General features: G+C 46.2%; 1 protein-coding gene across 1 annotated transcript; it reads right to left on the bottom strand.

Moving 5' to 3' along the window:
• Nucleotides 1-7,407: 7,407 nt before the first annotated feature.
• Nucleotides 7,408-20,938, bottom strand: LOC149372379 (cardiolipin-specific deacylase, mitochondrial). The gene is made up of 12 exons (XM_089566853.1): nucleotides 20,739-20,938; nucleotides 20,051-20,153; nucleotides 19,739-19,823; nucleotides 19,281-19,381; nucleotides 19,112-19,193; nucleotides 17,878-17,964; nucleotides 17,246-17,271; nucleotides 16,282-16,420; nucleotides 12,296-12,385; nucleotides 11,703-11,807; nucleotides 9,581-9,915; nucleotides 7,408-8,833 (listed from the first exon to the last, which is right to left on the bottom strand). Exons 2-12 carry the CDS (start codon nucleotides 20,143-20,145, stop codon nucleotides 8,683-8,685), a joined length of 1,296 nt encoding a protein of 431 aa, XP_089422979.1. The 5' UTR covers nucleotides 20,146-20,153; nucleotides 20,739-20,938; the 3' UTR covers nucleotides 7,408-8,682.
• Between the last annotated feature and the right edge of the window lie 75 nt (nucleotides 20,939-21,013).

A 21,013-nucleotide genomic window follows, 5' to 3' on the forward strand; every position in this document is an offset into this window, starting at 1 on the left:
TCACCGAAAAAGCTTTCCAATGAATCCAAAATTTCGACTTCATCCCCTCACCACAGCAACCAGTAGTTTGCAGCACAGTGGTGGTGGTTGTGGTGTGACACTTTTATTTGAACAGCCTTTATGTCAAGCGTTTAACACGTCCTTGGCCAAGGTAATGAGGGCGCATTGCAGGGTCAAGTCCCAGGAGGCGAGCTAGATGGGCCACGGTGGGGGTGGGGGAAAGGATAGGCGGGGGACTTGATGGCTGTGTGGCACTGTGTAAGGCAGTGTTCTATATCTGCGCATGTATGTGAACAGTCTAAGAACTGGGGTGTGGAAGTGTACCAGTACAGATAAATTCTGGTGGCTTATGAAGCAGACTGCGTTGTATCCGGCAAAGGATGCGAGCTTCACGGATCGGTAAGGTTGGGTGTGGTGATTGTAAATCGGTCAAGTTCAATTTTTGCTGCCTGTATATAGCAATCGTGGACAGTGAGTTCATAAGCCCCGACTATGTGCACTGTTGGTGGGCTTGTCCGTGGGATCCCCGGTGCTCGGTGTTTATAAAATCGTAGGCAAGCTGCTGAGCCAACTCATTGCCGGGAATGCCCATGTGACCAAGGATCCACCGTAGGTGCTATGGAGACCTGAGCCAGTCATGATGGCGCACGCTTCATAAATGTGTTCTTCCATGCCTGTGCCACATTCGCTCGCTGGTGGCTCCTTCTTGCAGCAAGTGGCACTTTGTCTCTCTTAAGCTTTTTTTTTTCATTAGGAAGTGATTCGAAGACTTGCAAGGATAACTGTATCTGTTTTTTGAAGAAACGAGGTTTTTTTGACGGACAGCGCTCAGGAGGTATGGCCGACTTAGTGGACGCCATGTTTGCTAACGGTGGCACCCAGGCAAAAAAAATTAGTAGAGATGCTTAAGAGTGCTCACGTGGGAATGCGAAAGCATTAGTTTTTGCGTGGCCGAGTTTCATTGAAGTTCTTTTGCCATCTGCTCCTCCTAAGCTGTAGTGCGCCTGGCCTTGACGAAATGATGACGTCATCTTTTTTGGGTCCATCTCTCGGCCTCCACAACCACGGTCGCCAATGGAGTTTTGTCCAATGGGGCTAGTAATGCTTTTACGGTTCACATTAGAAACCATTGGATCCTATACGAAAGTTTCCAATTGTGTTTTTGGAACCAACTGGAATGCGTGGAGCATTGCAATCGAATGTTCCAATAGGACCGTCCAAAATTTTCCGGTTTCACTGTATACAATTCACAAGATTGAAACTAACTGAAGCCTATAAGAACTTGAATAACTATTGCCTCCCAATTGAAGTAGCAGCTCAAGGTGGGCCACAAGGAAGCATGCATGTATGACACTTAAGCCATAAAACATCAACCCTTTGTGGTACAATGGCACACGTCCCACTTTGTTCTTTACACTAAACAACTCGTAAGAGGCAGTAGAACGCAGCAGTTTCTCTGCTGTGCTCCCACCTATATTAAGGTTTCGATTATTTGTTTAAAAATGGATTCAGCTGCATCCACTAGATGAGGTAGTGGGTAAAGTCCCTTTAGTGCATACAACCGCGCCATCGGAGCGCGTCAGGAAGAACATGGCGGACGACGCGAGCCGCAGGGGAAAGGGCGGTAGGAGAGGAGGGACTTGTCGCTACTTAGCAAAGCTGATCTAGGGACTTTAGTAGTGGGTGGAGACGAAACCTCGTTTTTTTTTTTTTTTTTTTTGGGGGGGGGGGGGGTGTTGCAAGTTTTTAGCTATATTTGACCTGGCTCAAAAAAAAAAAATCAAAATGCCTGGTGAGTGATTCCTTTTTTTTTGCATAGATAGGGAGGACTCTATACCAGAACATGCACCTGTTCCAAAGATTTCAGATGACAAGTAATAAGAGGAAAGCACTTCTTTTACCATGCTGAAAATAGTTGGGCATTTAACGACTGAATAGTGAGTAGGCTCGCTGAATGCCGGACTTGCCGACATTGCTAAACTCCATTTTGTCCCATTGTTCATGTTGCAAGGTGCTGCACTGCTGACTTAACCCACACAGCCTTCCGTATAGAATTATGCTCAAAGTAAAGTTTCGAGTTGATAGCTTGTATGGCTACCTTTTCCTCAGTTCGGCACTAGTGTAAAAAAATCTCTGCCTCTCCCGTAAACGAGAGTACAGTAAGCATGAAATGTTTACGGGCCTAATGTCATCTCGGTGGACACCCGAACCGCACCGTACAGGAAGGGAGGAACGCCACCACCCGTTCAGCGCGATGCCTTGCCATTTGAACGCAAGGTTTTTTGAGGAAAGGAAATGGCGCAGTAATTCTCTGCCATCTCGGTGGACACCCGAACCGCACCGTAATGGAAGGGAGGAACGCCACCACCCGTTCGGCGCGATGCCTTGCCCTTTGAACGCAGCGCTTCTCCCCCGGGCCCCTGTGCGCCTGCGCGGCTTTGCTTCGATGCGCGAAGCCCCTAAGAGATCACGTATGTCAACGAAGTGTAACGTGGCATTTATGTGCTTTTTGCACGCGTTATTAGAAATCGGAAATTATAATTCCGTGCATTATCAAACCCACAGCTCCACTGATATCTTGATAAACATTGAGAAGGCACTGGCAGCAGTTATTTTTTGTCTCGTTTGGAGACCAACCGGTGCTTGCATGCCGGTCGCGTAGGAGGGCTTACAGAGTCTCGTTAATTCTCGTTAAGTCTCGTACGTTGCCCGGATGTTCTCGTTTCAGTGCCCGGATGAGTGGATTTCAGTGCCCGGATGAGTGGATTTCAATGCCCGGATGAGTGGATTTCAATGCCCGGATGAGTGGATCTCGGTCTCGGCGTGACGTCACCACACTGCCGACAACGGGGGCTAAAAGCATTTCATGCTTAAAACGTACAAAATAGCCCTTGTATCGTAGTCTTCATTCCCTTTTTGTGGTTGTCTGGTTTGTGCTTCCCTTTTGAGATGGGAAATGTCTTGGAGTGAGCAAGTCAGCATACCCGGATTACCTGCTGTAAATTGTTCTCTGATCTGCCCTTCTCCTCCCCATCTCTATTTTTTTTTAACTCCCTTTCAAGAGAAAAACAATGCAGCAGAACAAAAGACTTCTCCAAGCACTGCTTATTGCCAGTCAGGGTGGCAGTTAGACTGCCCTTGCTCATTGCATCATGCCCAGTTATGCTGGAGAAGTGCAAATACACAACTAAACAATGCACTCGCCAAAGTGGCTGAGTAGATTTGTTCCTTGCCATGGTTGCGGAGACTAATTCAATGCAGGCGAAATGCAAAAATGCCTGTGTGCTGTCCGATGCCATTGCACATTGCAGAACCTCACATGGATTTCGAAGCCTTTTGCTAAAGAGACTTTCGCTATCTTGATCTTTCTACCTCCTTCTTCATCCCTTTCCCCATGGCACAGTTCCGAGCATTCACCATGTGCTGGAGAATTGTGCTTTTCCTTTCCTATAGCCACACCACCTCTCTCCCACAACATTGCTATTGCTTACCTTTTTATGACAAAATATCACTGCTAAATGTCTTCGAAGTGAGTGTAGGTGATGCACTGTATTAGTGGCTGAAAGCAGCAGCTCTGAGCAGACGGTCTACGACATTAGATATTTGTTCCACATATCCACTGTGAAAGCAGAACACCAGTGATGTGTGTGTGAATGTGCATGCAAAATTTAATTTGCATTGCCTAGCAGCGATCACTGCCTTCTGGTAGTGTGCTGGGTTCACATGAAGCGATGTCACAGTACCTATACAGCTTTTACACGTGTTGTGCACACATCTGAGTCTTTTGTGACTGCTGTTGCTTACATTCACCAGCCTGTGGCCGTATTTCTCCACACTCCTCAGAGGGACTCATCTGTCCATGGCCTACCCATGGTAAACTAAAACGTCTACAAGTGCTAGTGAGCACAGCAAAGAGTACGAGTCCAGATGCTGTTGCAGTGGTGGAACTGACAACAGGCTTCTTGTAGCAGCTTTTGTAGCAGGAAAAATGGTGTCTTGCAGCAGACATTCCAGCTTTCGTTCGAGCAGGAAAAAAAAAAAAGCACTTTGCAGCGAAACTTCAGCTTTTGCACCACGTAAAAAGTGCAGCGAAATTACGGCTTTTGTAGCCTGAAACTTAGAATGTTCGCTTTGCAAAAAAAAAAAAAAAATCAAACACCTCAAACCCAAATCCTGTAATTGCAGCACTCTTTTATAAAAAAAAAAAAGGAAAATGAGCAAATAGAAAAAAAAATATTTGGCTGAATACATGCTGAATACAGAGCTAAAAATAATGATATATGCGAATAAGAACTACACAAAATGCAAGAATGACATCCTTGAAACGAAAGCCTACACATACTATTCCGCCTTTTTTTTTTTTTTTTCAATTAACCTAGCCTGTTCAATGCCACTGGCAAAATGCAATGAGAAGTCGCAGCTCAGTGGCACATCCCTTCTACATTTCCTCACAATGCTGGGAGAGCAGCGCTTGCAGAGGAATTCTGTCCAAATGTGGTTTTCTTGATGAAACGTAGCCCTCTGTCAGTGCTCATGTATCAGTTCCACCGCACTCAGCCCGAGCTGATAAAGTTTGTTGCATTTGAACAATAATCAGCAGAGTGACTTCAGCAGCAATGTTTGGTGCTTACGCACGGCTGGAATTTTACTGTTGCTGCTGATCAAAGTTCCGTCACATCAGTAAGGCGTACGCACACAACCAAGGGCAAGCACTGAAGGGTGGAGGGGGTAGTGGCCCCTCCAATTGGCATGAGAGAGGGGGGTTTGTCCCCTGTTGTTCCCCACTACCATGAAGACTTGAAGAGACGCTACCATGAACATCGGCCTCCCTTTATGCGGAGACCTGCCAGTACACACCCAAATGCATGAAAATGAAACTATACCGCAAGAGAGCGTGTGGACAGCTCAGTACGTGATGCATCTACGCAAGCTGTTTCTGAGGATTTTGTTTGTCTTCTGCATTCTCTTATCCCATGTGCCCTAAAGGATCATTATAAGAGACAAAAAATGTGCAGGGTGAAAGCGATCACCGTGAATAAACCCCGCCATCTTCTGCAAGTTCTCTTTCCGCATACACCATGCATTGTAGTAGAGATAGAAAACAGTAAGAGCACTACTGCCTGTTCAAATTCTTCACGCATGTTCACGGCCAGCTTTCGGATGCGTCATGGCACAACCCAATGACACGCTGCATGGTGCTGCCCTAACGTTTTCTGATCCACGAGTGCGGAGAGCGGCAGTGGCAACTCTTGATGTCCGTCAAAGAATTTCTTTCATGTAAGGCCTAGCCCTATTGCGTGTGTATTTAGCTGCGTGCTGGCGACCGGCCACATGATAAAAGCGCAGATTAGTGATAAGTGCTAGATTGCGCATGTCAAGCTAATGAGCATTGTTAGGAACGCCAGTTTTTTTACCGAGAGTCCAGGGTAGCAGGAAAATCAGCGATTTTTGGATATTCGTTTTGATACTTTGAATGGGAAACGCGCACTAAAACTCAACTCAAACAGCAGATTCTATTTGGAAACTATTTGAAATTTCGAATAATTCCGTATCCCTATTTTGTGTGGCGCTGTCGTGGAAGGACCATGCAGCCAACATTTAAATGCGTCGGGTTCAGTGTCGGTTTCATTCTCAGCAAAATTTTTCCATGACCTTTTGGCACAGGTGTGGTGCAAAAGTGAGCAAAATTGACAGTGGTTTAGTTCTGGTCAGTGTTGTCGGTAACGTGTTACAAGTAACGGCATTACTGGTAACGCGTTACTTTTTTCGGTAACTTAGTAATGTACTCGTTACCATTTCGGAACTGTAACGGGTAACGTACTTGCAGTAACATTTTCCGGTAACATGAGGTGTCACGTTACTAGTTACTTTTTATTACAATTGTCCCCCTCCGCCTCTTTTTCAGAAAAAAAAAACGCCGAAAATGATGTTGCAAATAAACAAAACCTACGGGTGCTCTCGACGACCCTTGTTGCAGCTCGAATGCACGAAAGAAAACACCTGCCCTTGACGATGCATTCAACTAAAAAAAAAAAAAGCACGAACACGCATTCACACTCGTCTTCACCCCCAAACCACTCACACACACAACTCTCTAAAGATTGAACGCATGCCGAGCCACCAATGGACCATTTGCAGAAATCTGTAAGTCAGTTTCTCCGTAAGCTTGTTTTCCAGCCAAAAGGTCTCGTTCCCAGGCGACACTCTCGCATTCTTTGTGGATGCAGTTCCCTCTTCTGAGTAAACTCGGGAATGTCGCCAGTTTACTTCAAGATGGCCCCAAGAGAGCCGTCGAAAGAGTGCAATGGTACAGCACAGCAAAGGGGATTGCAGGCTGTAGCACCGAAGTAGAGGAAGAAAGGAAATGGGCCTTTGTTAATTCCTGTGCCCGCAGTAGTGAGCTACCTCACACTAAACTTTCTAAAAATTTTCTGCTGAACAACACTGTTGCTCCAACTTTCTCCCGTCATAGTCATACCCCCCCTTCCCTTTCTCCCCTAGCCAGAACAAGGAACAACGCACTCCCCACAGCACTGTGACCAAGGACGGCCTCCCTACTTTTCCGGCCTAGATTCTGTTGCGAGCAGAGCGCGACTATCCGGAGTTTCCATTCGCGTGAAGCTCTTTCAGTTGGAAAACAAGCCTTGCAAAGAAGACGAGTTATAGGTTACAGTTACAGCGAAGACGCACTGGTTAAATTTATGGTCATGGAGTAACGGCAAAGTAACGTGCGGTAACGCATTCTTTTTTTCTTAGCGTAACGAGCAACGTATTCAGTTAATTTTTTTCGGTAACGCCTACAGCACTGGTTCTGGTTAAACCTGGAGTGATGCGATAGCTACAGCTGGCAGAGTGGAACTCGCTCAGTCGAATTGCAAAGTCAGTCTTTTGCCGCTCTGTTTCGCTGGGCGTTCCTTCATCTTCGTCCCTGGACGTGGATTCACTCTCTCCACTCCTCCCCCAACCGGTTTTTGCTGGCAGCTGCTCCGCACTAAGTGACCAACCACGTGACCAGCCACGGCGCAGTCATGCTGAAGGCTCGAAATACAAACGTAATGTAGGCACGCGGCGCGCACACCAGCTGTGGGCTATGACGTCACTCCACACATGCGCACAGCTGGCGGAGCGGTGGTGCCATGGCTCAGCACGCAGCTGGTGTAGTGTAGCTATCGCTAGAAAAACTATTTTGTCGCAACATGTAGCACAATTTGCCATTTGGCGCAGTTTGGTGCAACTGCCGCTGCAGTGCCACCACTGCTATTGAGGTCATTGTCAAAGCCACTCACAGCTTCACAGCTGTAGTACTTATGAAAATGTAAGTGTGCTTACCGTCATCTTACCTTTTTGCTGCCGTTTTGCCTTTGGTGATAAGGACGAGGAACCCACTGATATGGAAACTAATTCTCGTCGGGTTGACCTGTGAACCATTTTTATTTCACAAAAATGGTAGGTCTACAGCAACCATAAATGGCTTACATACACACAGACACTTGTGCGCTCTAGTACATCTCAACAGCTAGAAAGCATTCTTGAATCTTCAAATACATGCACAAGCTTCAAAATGGCAGGTACGCCTTGGAGTTTCATAAAACTGTACAGGCATGGCTTGAAGTATTAAAGGGGACTCTGGAATAACTGCCATCAAATTGTGCGTTTTGTCCACATATTCTTGTCCCTCCGCATTGCTGGCCTGACAGAAGATATAACAGCAAGCCTAAAGCAGAAGGTTCAAGTACACCTTGGAGTTTCATAAAACTGTACAGGAAGTACTATATTAAAGGGGACTATGGAATAACTGCCGTCAAATTGTGCGTTTTGTCCACACAGCCCTGTCCCTCTGCAATGCTGGCCTGATAAAAGATATAACAGCAAACCTAAAGCAGAAGGTTCAAGTACACCTTGGAGTTTCATAAAACTGTACAGGCATGGCTTGAAGTATATTAAAGGGGACTCTAGAATAACTGCCGTCAAATTGTGCGTTTTGTCCACATAACCTTGTCCCTCTACAATGCTGGCCTGACAGAAGACATAACAGCAAGCCTAATAGGTTCAATACATTTGTAGCTTTGCCAATCATTAGCCATCGTACTGCATCTTTTCCATTTCTTTACTCTACACTTGCTGCTAAATAATAAAAGAACTTGATCAATAGTAGACCCTTATTTTCAGTGGCAACAGAGCATCGCCCTAAAATACAACAGAAGCTTTGAAGAATGGTGAAGAATTGGAGAAACAGAGTGCTATCAAGAGTGTTTCGGGTCCCCTTAGAGCATAAAAGCAAGCAAAAATGAATGCAATTCATCTGCTCACACATCTGTTTGCACATGACAAGTTTCTATCATATTTACACGCTGCATTATGTACACAAATGCACCAAGCTTTGTGGTGTGCAACGGCTTTCAGCGGCTGAAAGAAAATCCTTGGTTTTGTCACACAGTTAAAGACACTGGACTCGTCAATGCTTTACAAAGATCTGGCAAAAAGGCATTGTCTGGCTTATCATGCACCATTCACCATACAAAACATAAAATGAATGGTTGATGGCAAGAGAACGATCTGAAGCTGCAGCCCGTACAGCTGTTACGTGAACAATCATTGAAAGATCACATTTAGAGCATGAACTGCGACTGCAAAAACTGTAACTTGATCTCAGAATGACAGCAGTGACCTTCTGAGATCAACTCAACCTTCAGATTTTGTAGCCCTTTTGTCAGCCACTACAGCGTGCAATGCAGTTGTGGCTGTAGTTGTGGAAGGTTCCTCTTGCCTTTCAAGAAGTGACCGTCCATAGTACTTCAAGCTTGTCTTCTCAAGAGAGTCCACAATTGCTTTCCTGCAATTTAAAATGAAAAATGAACAGGTTGCGCATCTTTATAACAAACGCTAATAAATGTCCACTATTAAGCTGCTGGTCAAATAGCTATGGATTCTAGCAACAAAACATCTATGAATTCTAGCAAGAAAAAAGGAAATGCGCACCGATTCCATACGACATGGGAACATTTGAACAGTAGGCGAGTCAACCTTGACAGTTGAATAAACCTGAAGTATATCAAAAATGTTGTGTTGCTGTCAAACAGTAAAATTTATGGCCAGTTTATAATATGAAAAGGTGGAGAAACAGATTTCATTTACGTAAAAAGCTTTTAATTACTCATAAAATTAAAACTACACTTTGGACAACTAACTGCACTCCTACATCGTAGGACAGGCTGGTGTCAAATAACTTATGAGGCCCAGATTACACAAAAACTGCTGCCAGCCATGCTTCTGTGTCTGAACTTTTTCTTCCCATAAAATAAATTGCTTTCACATGCTAATTTGTTCCAATTACCTCCCTTCCAATTCCTGAACATACCAAGTAGTTGTGAGTATATCATACATAAGAGTTGATTCTGTTGCTGCTTCAAGACTATGAAGAGTTTCAATTGTTCTGAGACCCTACATAAACTCAACAGACTATCAACTCTAGAGCTAGCCATGTATAATAGCAGCAGCAGCAGCAGCAGCAGCATTGAGCTGTTTCACCATTTCAAGGGCATTCAAAAAGCCTACATCACATGGTATTAAAAATACTTACCTGAAAACATGCTGGTTGAAGAGGAATGCTGCCACGTGACCACAGTCAACGTAGCGTACCTCGCAGCCAGGCCAGATTTCAGTCAGAGGCTTCAGTCCCTCACGAAGCACGTACGCATCCCTTGTGGCTGCTACACAAACAGCAAGGCCTGGATCAACTGGTCGTGCAAAGTTCTCCAAGTGGGTGCACTCATCCATGATGCCTCTCATGAAGTTAAGCGCCTCCGCTGGACGCACGTGTGGGCTTGACTGAAGTGCTCGTGAGATGTCATTGTAGTTCGTCATGCTGTGCGTGAAGTCACGAGCAAACTGCTGCCCTGCCTTGAACGCCGCATTCTGTAAAAGCAGAATGGCAACTGTAGCTCCCATTACGGCTAGTGAACACTTCAGAACACATATTTTTCACTGCATATATTCCCACAAAGATTTGGAATGGTATGCTTGTTTATGCTCAAAGTCTCGCATGCTGCTTTATCACTTTGTGTGCAACACAAAATGTTACATTTATCTTGAATGATCGCAGCCATGAGCAACTGATTCTAAGTTCAAGATTGTCGTAGTTGCTTTTCAAGCCTTATCTCGAAAGTTCTTTGCCAGCTTTAAACTGAGCATGGCTGACAGAGGCAGCGATTCTATTCTTTGACAGCTGCCAAACGCAGTTGTTGCTAGCGCCGCCGAAGTCTGTAAAATTGGCAGTGTAGTACTTCGCAGTACTGAAATTTCGCTACATAGAAATTCGTCTCCTAGCATGCTAAACATCCATCAAAAACGCGTGGCGGATAACTCACAGGAAAAGCCTTTGTATTTGCGATTAAAGTGCTCTTTCACTTCTGCCCTTTCTTCGCCAGCAGCAACGTGGTTACGCGCGTCTTGCTTATGTACTTTAGCATGTCTATCACACCAACCACCACGTGGGTGATAGGAACAACGCACTCGTCTTGAGCTTTGGTTTTACTGTCATCATCATCCTCTTGTAAATGTTTAAGAGACACCACAACACCGCTGACATGATAACGCATTCCACCGCTGCCCCTGCTGCTGCCTCATGGCCGGCGCCGGCGGCCTTGCGGCAGGCCATGCCGTCAGCACCTCCCCGCCCCCTCAGGTGTGAAGCAAGCAACAGGCTTCACAGCTGATGGGTGTGCCAACGGCACTGACCCTTCCAGTCCTTTTACCAAGCTTTGGGCATCTATAAACGCGATAAACGCGGCGCGCTGCCCTCGAGCAAGAGCAGTGCATCGCATTCGGAGCCGGTTTTTTGGAGAGATAGTGAGAGCAGCGGGCTGGCTTCGCAGGCTGCCAAGGCTGCACAGACACTTGCGCCAGCCTCGCCCATACTCGCCACTCACCACTATGATCATCATCGTATTTGCATCTGCTTTGCGCTCTGTACGTGAAAGCCAGACGGTGCCCATGTTACGTAGGTGCTCTGATGCGTGCATTGGCACACGGTCCGCTCAACCACTCACCCATGCAAGAGAAATATTTCCGCAGGTTCGTTCCCAGCCAGCAATGAAATTTCGTTTCGCTGAAAGTGCACCAAAATCTACTTCGTTATACTGAGGCTAAATATATATGGCGTTCTACGGGCACGAAGTTATGAAAACTGGACTACTAAGTTACGCTGAACATCGAGATCTAACTGTACTTGAAATGGTAAATAAAAAGTGGTCACATGAAAACTTTCAGGATGTCATTTCTTGCCATTATGTCACACACTGTGCCTTGGAGGCCATAGATGTGAGCATCACATGCGTCAGGGTGCCCTGCACAATTCATTACAGTGTTTGTTACAAAGTTCCGATTTCGATTCCTGTAAAGCAAAGAGCTCCTTACGACATCATTTATGGGCATGCAACGTGGCACAGCCCACGCAGGCTAGCAAAGAAAGTGGGCTGCAGTATAATGTATTCAAATAGGAGTGACTACACAAAGCAAGCAACATCACCATCCCACACCCGAGAACACCATGCTGAAACTAATCACTAAGAGGTCCAGCGAAATACTTGTACACACAGGTAGCGGTAGCCACAGCTAATGTAGCTAACAACACTTGTGTTCCCACTTATCCACATGCTCTGCATTTTATTTAGCTCATGTGAGAGCATACGTTCTGTTCTTACCTTTTCTGGAGTGTGAATGAGCTGTTCAATTTCTTCCCGAAAGACCTGGTCAGAGAAATACTGACTCTGTAGGAGCTCCCATGGAATAGCACCGCTCATGACACCCTGCAGTGAAGGAAAATGAACACTTGAATGTACACTGAGCCAGAAAGTAACTAAAGAAGAGTAGTAAGATCTTATCAGTTAGCAGCAACACAATGTTGCGGCTACTCCTGCAGTAATCACCTACATAGCCGATCATCTCTTTCTTCATTGGATACATCAAAAATAAGTACTGCAGATGAACGCAACAAAAGTTCAATGTTGCAAAATCTGCGGCAGCACTCTGATAACAGCATGTTATGCAGCGAAGTCTACTTGGTCAATCTGTTGCCCAAAGTCAGGCAAGTGACCCAAGTAAATATCAGGTCAAGATACCACTGCACACCATTTTAAAGCATTCGTCCAGGCAATTGTGGGCATGCTTACTCAAGCTGGATAAGCTCAGCTGTCACAGGCAAGGCCTTCATGCATGCTAATATGACTTACGAAAGAGTATATTTTTAGCTGACCACAGCCACGTGAAAAAATGACAAATCTGAAGATCAACTTGCCTGCGTAAAAACACAAGATGCCGTTGTCCAGCTAAGGCAGGGAATGATGCCTAGAGGTTTGTGCCAGTTAGCCCCAGCGAGTGATGCCATCTGTGGAGGATTGTGAAAAACATGTTAGTTGCCGGAAATACAGAATAATCGGCCTTTTGGCTGTTAACGTGCTTTCCCGAGACTTGGTTTTAACATTTAAAGCCTTTTCAGCCACTGTGCACCCAGGAAATGAGGACTTCTTTCTGGGGCACAATCAAACAAGCACAAATTTTTATCCCTATTCCACCAGAGCCAAGTAGAAAAACCGGGCATAAATCTGGTTAAATTCCTTATGCTTCATTCATTTCTGAGGTTTCAGCTGTGCTTTCAATGTTCGCAGACACAGCCACTGTCATGCGTAGACCATTTGTGAAACACACAAATGTTATAAACTAGGCTGGCTGCATGTCACAATGACAGAGATGCAATACATATACACAAAAAAGTGGATGGCGGTTTAGCATCGCTAAGCATGAAATATTGTGCAAAAGCATGGTTTTTTCCAGATGGACACCACTGCCATGCACCTCCGTGACTGAGGTGTCCAGTGACCCAGGCAGCCAGTTATGCGCCTTTATTTTCCTCAAAATCAACGGAGTCTAAATGTTCCCCCGGTTTTCAGAAAAGCAAATGCGCATAAGTGCCTCAATATGTAGGTGGACGCCACCGCCTACTCATAGCAAGATTGAGGTTGTGGGGACGCCTTCGTCCCCTGCGTTCACTTTCCCGCACTGCACCCCACTGTTGTTAGCTGCCCCCGAAAAGCACTCCCTTTAGTTTGGTTACTCTAGCTAACAGGGGAGGGCGCTCGCGTCGCAGCGACAGCAGCGCCACGGATGGCGTGTTTGGTCGCTCGCGCGTAGGGGAAGGCTAGCTCTCTTCTCCCCGGGACAGGATAGCGTGTGGACGTTCACGCGCAAAGCTCCGCTCTTGGCCGCGGGCGTCCTCGTGTGGAAACGTCTTCCCCTCAGCTCGTTCCGTCGGGCCTCGGAGTTTATCCCTTTGCCCTACCGTGGGCGGACGTTCGCTCGTAGCCGTGCTGGTGAGTCGGACATCCTAGATTCCTCAGTGTATTTTGTTGCTAGCTGGCGTTATTGTTGCTATAGCAATAAATGCCTTGTTTGTGTCAGCCATTGTGTCGTTCCTTTGTTCCCGCAGAGCAAGGCCCGCCGTGGTCGGCGTGCGCTCAGTAGCGTACGCGACCACGGGGTGGGGTAAGCGCGGTTTTGAACTGTGTCAGCCGCGCTTAAACGGGGAATACGTGTTTATCCCCCCCGATTTTAACCCCACATCTGGCGCCCAACGTGGGGCCTGCTCTTGGAACATTGGACGACAGTCTGTTCGGTTCGAGGAACGCTCTTTGTCCGGACTTGACAAGTGCTAGGCCTAGAGTGAATTTTGATCGCTAGGACCTGCGGCATGCTTTCTTGAGTGCGAGGTGTATTGCGCTGCAGCATGTTTGAACTTTTCGACATGCTCAGCATGTTTTTTTTGTGAAGTTCTCTTCCTGGAATTTCTTCAAGAACCACTTGGTCCGCATCGAGGGAGCGCGAGGCCTAGCGCCCGCGTAGTTGCCGAGCCCGAAGCGAGTGAGTACGGAAGCCGCGTGGGTGGTCCGAGTTTTCTGTATATATTTTCTCGCTGTCTCTTTTTCGACTCCGGGAGTCGCGGCTCTGGGAGCCGGGTGGCCTGGGGCCACGGGTGCCGTAACGAGCTCGCTGGTATTGCAGCTCGGCACCGGGCGTTCCGACACCGTCCGATACGGTGGGCGCCGATCACTCAGCAGCTGCTTCGTGCAGTGAGCGGGGAGGACCACCCCACAACGCTGATGTCTCCTCGCGGCTGCGCGCACGAAATCCGTTTCGGGTCTTTCTTTTGTTGGGGGTCGTCGACCTTCACAGTGGTAGTGAGGCCTAAGGCTATTCATAGCTGCCTGCACCTTGTCAAAAGTGACACGACCACCGGACCGTGGTGTTGAGAGGGGGCGCACTTTGCTGGCCACCCGTTTTTTTTAACCTCGCATGAACCGAGCATTCTCGTTCAACTCAAGAAAGGGCTTTGTTCACTCGAACTTTGCATTGCACAGCCGCCCGACACGTTTTGCTAGCGAGTTGAGCATTGAGCCACCAGGCCCTTGTGTACACCGTTTCCCCTCCCGTGACCTACGTTAAAGGCATGCGGAGTGTGTTTCAGAAATTTTACAGATCTGGAGCCACTGCGGCTTGCTGTCCTGTGCACATCGTCTCGCTGCCGCCTGCTGCGACGGAGCGGCCTGTATCCTGTTCGCCGCATTCATCCGGGGCAGCCGTGGCGAGACCAGACAGCAGCCACCTCTGGCTGCTGTTCCCCTGGCGACTACTGCGGAATCTTGGCCTGCAGTGGTCAACCGGCCCTCCTCTTCGCGGGCCTGCGGGCACGTAGTCCGCGGGCCATGCGAGTCGTCCCAGCGGAGACCTTCACGCCGCCTTCGGAATACCGCGGAAGACTGCGTGCACTCTGTCGGCGTGACCTCCGCTGCACGACCTGCCTCAAGTGCATGAAGACCAGGAGACTCCTCCATAGCGTGTAACTTGCAGGCGCGTGGGTCTATTTAAGGTTGGGGGGATGTGGGGACGCCTTCGTCCCCTGCGTTCACTTTCCCGCACTGCACCCCACTGTTGTTAGCTGCCCCCGAAAAGCACTCCCTTTAGTTTGGTTACTCTAGCTAACAGGGGAGGGCGCTCGCGTCGCAGCGACAGCAGCGCCACGGATGGCGTGTTTGGTCGCTCGCGCGTAGGGGAAGGCTAGCTCTCTTCTCCCCGGGACAGGATAGCGTGTGGACGTTCACGCGCAAAGCTCCGCTCTTGGCCGCGGGCGTCCTCGTGTGGAAACGTCTTCCCCTCAGCTCGTTCCGTCGGGCCTCGGAGTTTATCCCTTTGCCCTACCGTGGGCGGACGTTCGCTCGTAGCCGTGCTGGTGAGTCGGACATCCTAGATTCCTCAGTGTATTTTGTTGCTAGCTGGCGTTATTGTTGCTATAGCAATAAATGCCTTGTTTGTGTCAGCCATTGTGTCGTTCCTTTGTTCCCGCAGAGCAAGGCCCGCCGTGGTCGGCGTGCGCTCAGTAGCGTACGCGACCACGGGGTGGGGTAAGCGCGGTTTTGAACTGTGTCAGCCGCGCTTAAACGGGGAATACGTGTTTATCCCCCCCGATTTTAACCCCACAAGGTAACCAGTAAGCCACTGACCCAGTAAGCCAGTTACGCTTGCTACCCAGAGGCTTTACATACATACACAGACAGATAATGCTGAAACTTGGAGAGTGTGGCTAGAAGTGCTTTTGCAATAATAGGATTGAAGGATTAGCCCTTTGTGGTCATGTTCAGGATGTTCTCATCAGAACCTATTTGAAATTCAGACATCACGAAGAAGTAGTGAACAAGATGTTCAATTTCTGAAGAACTTTCTTGCTTCTGAGCCCTTTAACAGACTGGCAATGTAAAAAACTTCTCAAAGCATTCTCCAAGATGGAGGCCTGGAGTTGCACCTAGAGTCATCGTCCTCTTCGCTCTATACACCACCACTGTCAACAAAGGCACAAATATAAAACGTTCCTCTTCACTGAAGCAGGTATCGCTGTCAACAGATTACTGCGAGACCTCATAACACCTGCACAGCAGACAGGTTGCCATATTTAACCATAGCGTCAAGACAGTATGCGTGCATTCAAATGTTTCGATGTTGTGCATCGGCCGGCGCTGTTTTCTCGGAGACAGAACAAAACAATGCAACATACGTTAGAGCTAGCTTCCTAGCGATGGTTCCACAAGTCGAGTGCAAAGCAAGAAAAAGCAGCTTCCCCAATGTCTTGGCTACCAAGACGTCTGACCTCAAAGGGCTAAGTCCAAAAAAAAACTAGGAAAATACTGCATTCAACTGTCCTAAGCCCCCAGCGAATGGCAAACGTGGAGAACTTACGTGGCCGCCCATAGAGATGCCCGTGATGCCCAGTGGCCCAAAACCTTCATGCTCACACCAGTGCAGCAGAGCAATAGATTCGAGTACGAGGCAGCCACCCATCACAAAGATGTCAGACACGCAGTGCAGGTTTGACCGCCTGAAACGTTGCGCTTACAATTACTATACTATACATGAAATCCCACAGGCAGAGACAGTCAAGTCACAGCCAAGCGCTCGGAGTGTGGTTCCCACAAACAATCCACTGTCGCTGAACCACCGGCCTCTCAATATGAAGAGTAACGTGCTACTAGAAGGCCCTAATGTGATGAGGGATAAGGTGACTAGCACCACATGCTGTGCACAACAAAAAAAAGGAGAACAGAATTGGACTTATCAGTGAACAGGACTATACAAAACAAAAAGCAATGCAAAGATGAGGACAGAACACAAAATGACGTACTAGTGCTGGAATTTTTGTGAGTGCTGTAAAAACCTAATTCTTCAATAGATTTAATTTGCTATTTTTAAATGCTGCTTTCATTCCTTTTTGTTACCAAAATGTCAGTGCAACTGAACTGCTATCACATAAAAATTGTTACCATTGACCACTAGTAAGAGAATGTGACAACCAGATCTCGAGGTGCACCAGAATAGAGTGAAAACGAAATGTTGCAACGACAGCCGACATGTAAGCTCAACAACACAGACTATGTAATCTGACAGTGCATTTCAATTTAATAAAGCTGTATATGAGGGGTGCAAACTGCAGACTAGGAAATACGGAGTTTGGAGCCTACTTCTCATAGCAACTTTTTTTAAATATATAAGCAAGAAAGAGAAAAGCTACTCTGTACTATCACCACTACTACCTCCATTACATTTACAACCATAAGAGAAACAAAAACATTTGCTCGTTGTCCACAATAATGCACAGGAATAACATATATATACATTTTTTTTCAAGTAAGAAAGATATACTTACACTTGGTCCTTGGGTTTTCTTAGACCATTTTTCACATGTTAAGGCCTCATACCAGACGCAATTTCCATACATGCAAAGCCCAAAATCAAACACTCCTTGCTACAAAAATCAACATGCAGTATTTCATTCTTCTAAAGCCAATAGAGAGAGAGTGCAAATGATTGGTTTGGTTTATTGGGGTTTAACGTGCCAAAGCGACTCAGGCTATGAGAGATGCCGTAGTGAAGGGCTCCGGAAATTTCGACCACCTGGGGTTCTTTAACATGCACTGACATCGCATAGTATATGGGCCTCTAGAATTTCGCCTCCATCGAAATTCAGTCGCCGCGGTCGGGATCGAACCCGCGTCTTTTGGGTCAGCAGCCAAGCGCCGTAACCACTGAGCCACCGCGGCGGGGTTAGAGAGAGTGCAAATGAATGTATAAGGTAATATACTCAGAATCCAGATAATACAGTTGATGTTTACCTTCTACAATTCAGTATACACAAATTCTGTGGTTTGTTATTACAGTTGGCAGAAGCACTTCTTCCAGCAGTACAATTAATATTTTTCAAAATATAGAAAGTACAGCTACCATTACCCATACAATGCAAAGCATTGAAAATGGTATGTTGCAGTACCAAAAAAGGATATAAAAAGGGTTCTCCAGTATTATGGAAGCCACACCATTTTCTTTTAAAAGAGGCCTACATGTTAGAGTTCTTCTCCTCCAGAAATACTAGAATAAAAGAAGGAAAGATCAAGGTTACAGAGGTGTTGGGTCAAAATCACTCGATTTTGCCCACAAATGAGTGACAGTGATTACTGCTTATAGTACACTAGACGTGCTTGAAATATGTCGTATCAAGCTTTGAACAAGATACCTAAGGTGTTTCCATCCCAGCTTTCCCACACTTTGCTGCCACACTACAGTGTCTAAGTGGCTAATCCCACAATAAGAATAAAGACAAAAAACAGCACATCTGAGAATCTTAACATTTTGACTTGACTCTATTTCAAACAAACTATTGCCTTCCTGATAAATGAGGGGATCAACATCAATACATCACAGATTAAGGAAAAAAAACAAACCAACAAGCAGAACAACGGTTTAGGCCTGTCACATGAAGAAAACCATAATGTCTCTTAATGAAATGTTTTCAGTGCTCGGGTTCTAGGCATCTTAATCCTTCACTTTTATGTAACAGATTCTGTCTATTTGCCGCAATGGCACTGAAGCAGATAAATTATGTGTGTGTCGTCAATTTTAAACAGTTATCGCAACCAAATGGCATAAAAATTTCCAATTCTTAACCGCCATTTCTTTCTATGAGGTTGTGTAATCTATCCTAAAATCTGGTATACAGCCCACGGGCTACGCATGTTTAAAAGTTAAAATTTTGGACTTTGTAAACTATCTATAGCGTGGTCTATACAGAATTTTCTTTTTCCATATCGCACAACATAGAATGAAATGCCGAATGTGATTTTATCTACCGAGTGCGGACTACACACCAGATGCGGACTACGTACAGGGTGCAGAGAAACTAGTAAAATAATTTTTTTTTTTCACCCGAAATTGAGAACCGCACACTACACACAGGGCGCAGACTGTTTGCCAGAAATTACAGCAGTCCCGGCACAACTCTTATGAGCTATCACTGCAAATTGCTACCACATACACAGTCTCCTACACCATGCGTACTACCATGACCACATAATAACCCATGACTGATGCTATTTAATTACTACCGCTCAAAATAAGCTACTAACTGAGTAACTGAAAAGTGAACTGAAAGATAACAGATTGTAGACAAGCAACTGATAAGAAAAGAAAGCTGTGCAGACTGAGGGACAACAGCTGCAGTGGAGGTGAGCTAACTCACATGGTCTCCTGTTCCAGCAAGGTGAATGCACACGGGCCGCAATGGGTCAGTTGCCCATCGTTTTGGCAAGAGAACTTGGAACCTGTTCAGAAGCAGGTTCTTTTTCAGCTTCCACGATTGAGCAGAAGCGACTGACATGGCGAAAAGGCATTAAAATGCCTCAGCTTACCAGGCCTTGTGCGATTCCTTTGGCACACACTCAGGCAGGTACTGAACAAGGGGACTAACAAGGTGGCCTTCTAGGATGCGATAACTTGAATGCTCTTCAATCTATGAAAATGCAGAATGAATAGCATTACTAACAGGCAAAAGTAAAATCTCTGAGCAAGCAACGTGCAGTCCAAGCACAAATGTTGGCAGACGATTTTCTATTCTACAAATTCCAATGGTGCCTCTACAAGATTGAAGTTCATGCACATTAGAGTCAATGCCTTCGCAGATACCTGCCACATACTCCAGTCATTGGCATGCTCTATAATAAACAGAAATGCTTAAACAAAGCAGTCAGACTTTTTTTTTTCTGAGGCTACCAACTTTATTGCGTGCTTCTTACGTCAGATTCATGTGCTGTACGCACTTATTAGCAGCCTACAACGCTAAGAGTTAACGTAATATATGCGTACAAACCTTGTCAATCATGACAGGATAGTCATGGGGTACAAGTTGAGTGCATGTTTCACGATTCGTCAGTTTCTTCTTGAAGTCAAATATCCTTGGAAAATAAAAGAAAGCAAAAAGACAGATATCATTTTACAGAAACGAAAGTGAAAGCACCAATATTGTAAATACGAAATTTGCGCAACAATAACGTCTAAGCGGCTTTAGCTCTGCTGAGTTATGGAGCTTCGGCAACCGAATTAGTGGAAACAGCAAAGAAAAAAAATATCATCTTAACACGCTTTCAAAGTTTTTGCTAAGCTTCAAGCACCGCAAATTTACCTTTTAATGTTGTCTGGCTTGCCCCAACCCTTGATAAAGTATTTTGACAGCAACGCCGTTCGGTAGACGGCATCAAAGCGGCTTGTGCTCGCCATGTCGAGAACTGCAAAGTAAGGAATAGCACACGACGTATGAAAGAGTGATCAGATTATAGGCTACATGTTTTAGTACTTTGTAAAGCGAGATGTACGGATCTGCAAAACCAACGACTACACTGTATGCGGAAGAGTGGATCTTCACAAAGTAGCGCTGGGTGAAGTGATCCGGATTCTTTCCGATAGCAAAAAATTTGCTGACGATAACTCGCCGACAGCAAAGGAACTTGCTATCGTTTTTCCACGAACATATCACAGCACGAACATATTACAGCACTTTTAAAGGCAAAACACCGGCGATAAGAAAGCTAAATTACCGCCCGGAACAAACTGTTGCAATTCCTCACAGTTCAAGTGCAAAGCATGCTCCAGTGCACGTAGCAGCTGACCTTCGGATAAGAGAGATAGAGCTCACGTAACGCCAGCTAACAAACTGGCGCAGACTGCAAAGTCGTCCGGATACTTTGTAAACAAAAATGCTCAAGAACTGCTTGATGCTGGCGCTATTTATAAACGCTCCTTCTATGTAAACACCAGTGTCGCATTTTAAGCTGCAACAACTTCGAGAACCTACAGCACCAAAGAGACCTTACCCACAGGGACTGGATGAGGCAGACAAACTCAACGTACGCTACATCAAGGTGGACAGAGAGTGATAGCTCTCGAGTTCTTATTAAAGTGAAATTAGATTTGCAAGTTCAAACTGCAAAAACAGAGGGTGACTCGCAACTACCAACCAAACGCCCAGTAACTGAAAACAAAAACATGTGGAAGTCACAAAACTTTAGCGTGGTCTTCAAAGCCGCCTTTTCGCACAAAAACGCGCTGTCTTCAAGCCTGGAGCTCGGCTAATAAGTAGCAATTTAAA

Source organism: Amblyomma mixtum, chromosome 1 (assembly GCF_055824585.1).
Source record: "Amblyomma mixtum isolate Tamu chromosome 1, ASM5582458v1, whole genome shotgun sequence".
Lineage (NCBI taxonomy): Eukaryota > Metazoa > Arthropoda > Arachnida > Ixodida > Ixodidae > Amblyomma > Amblyomma mixtum.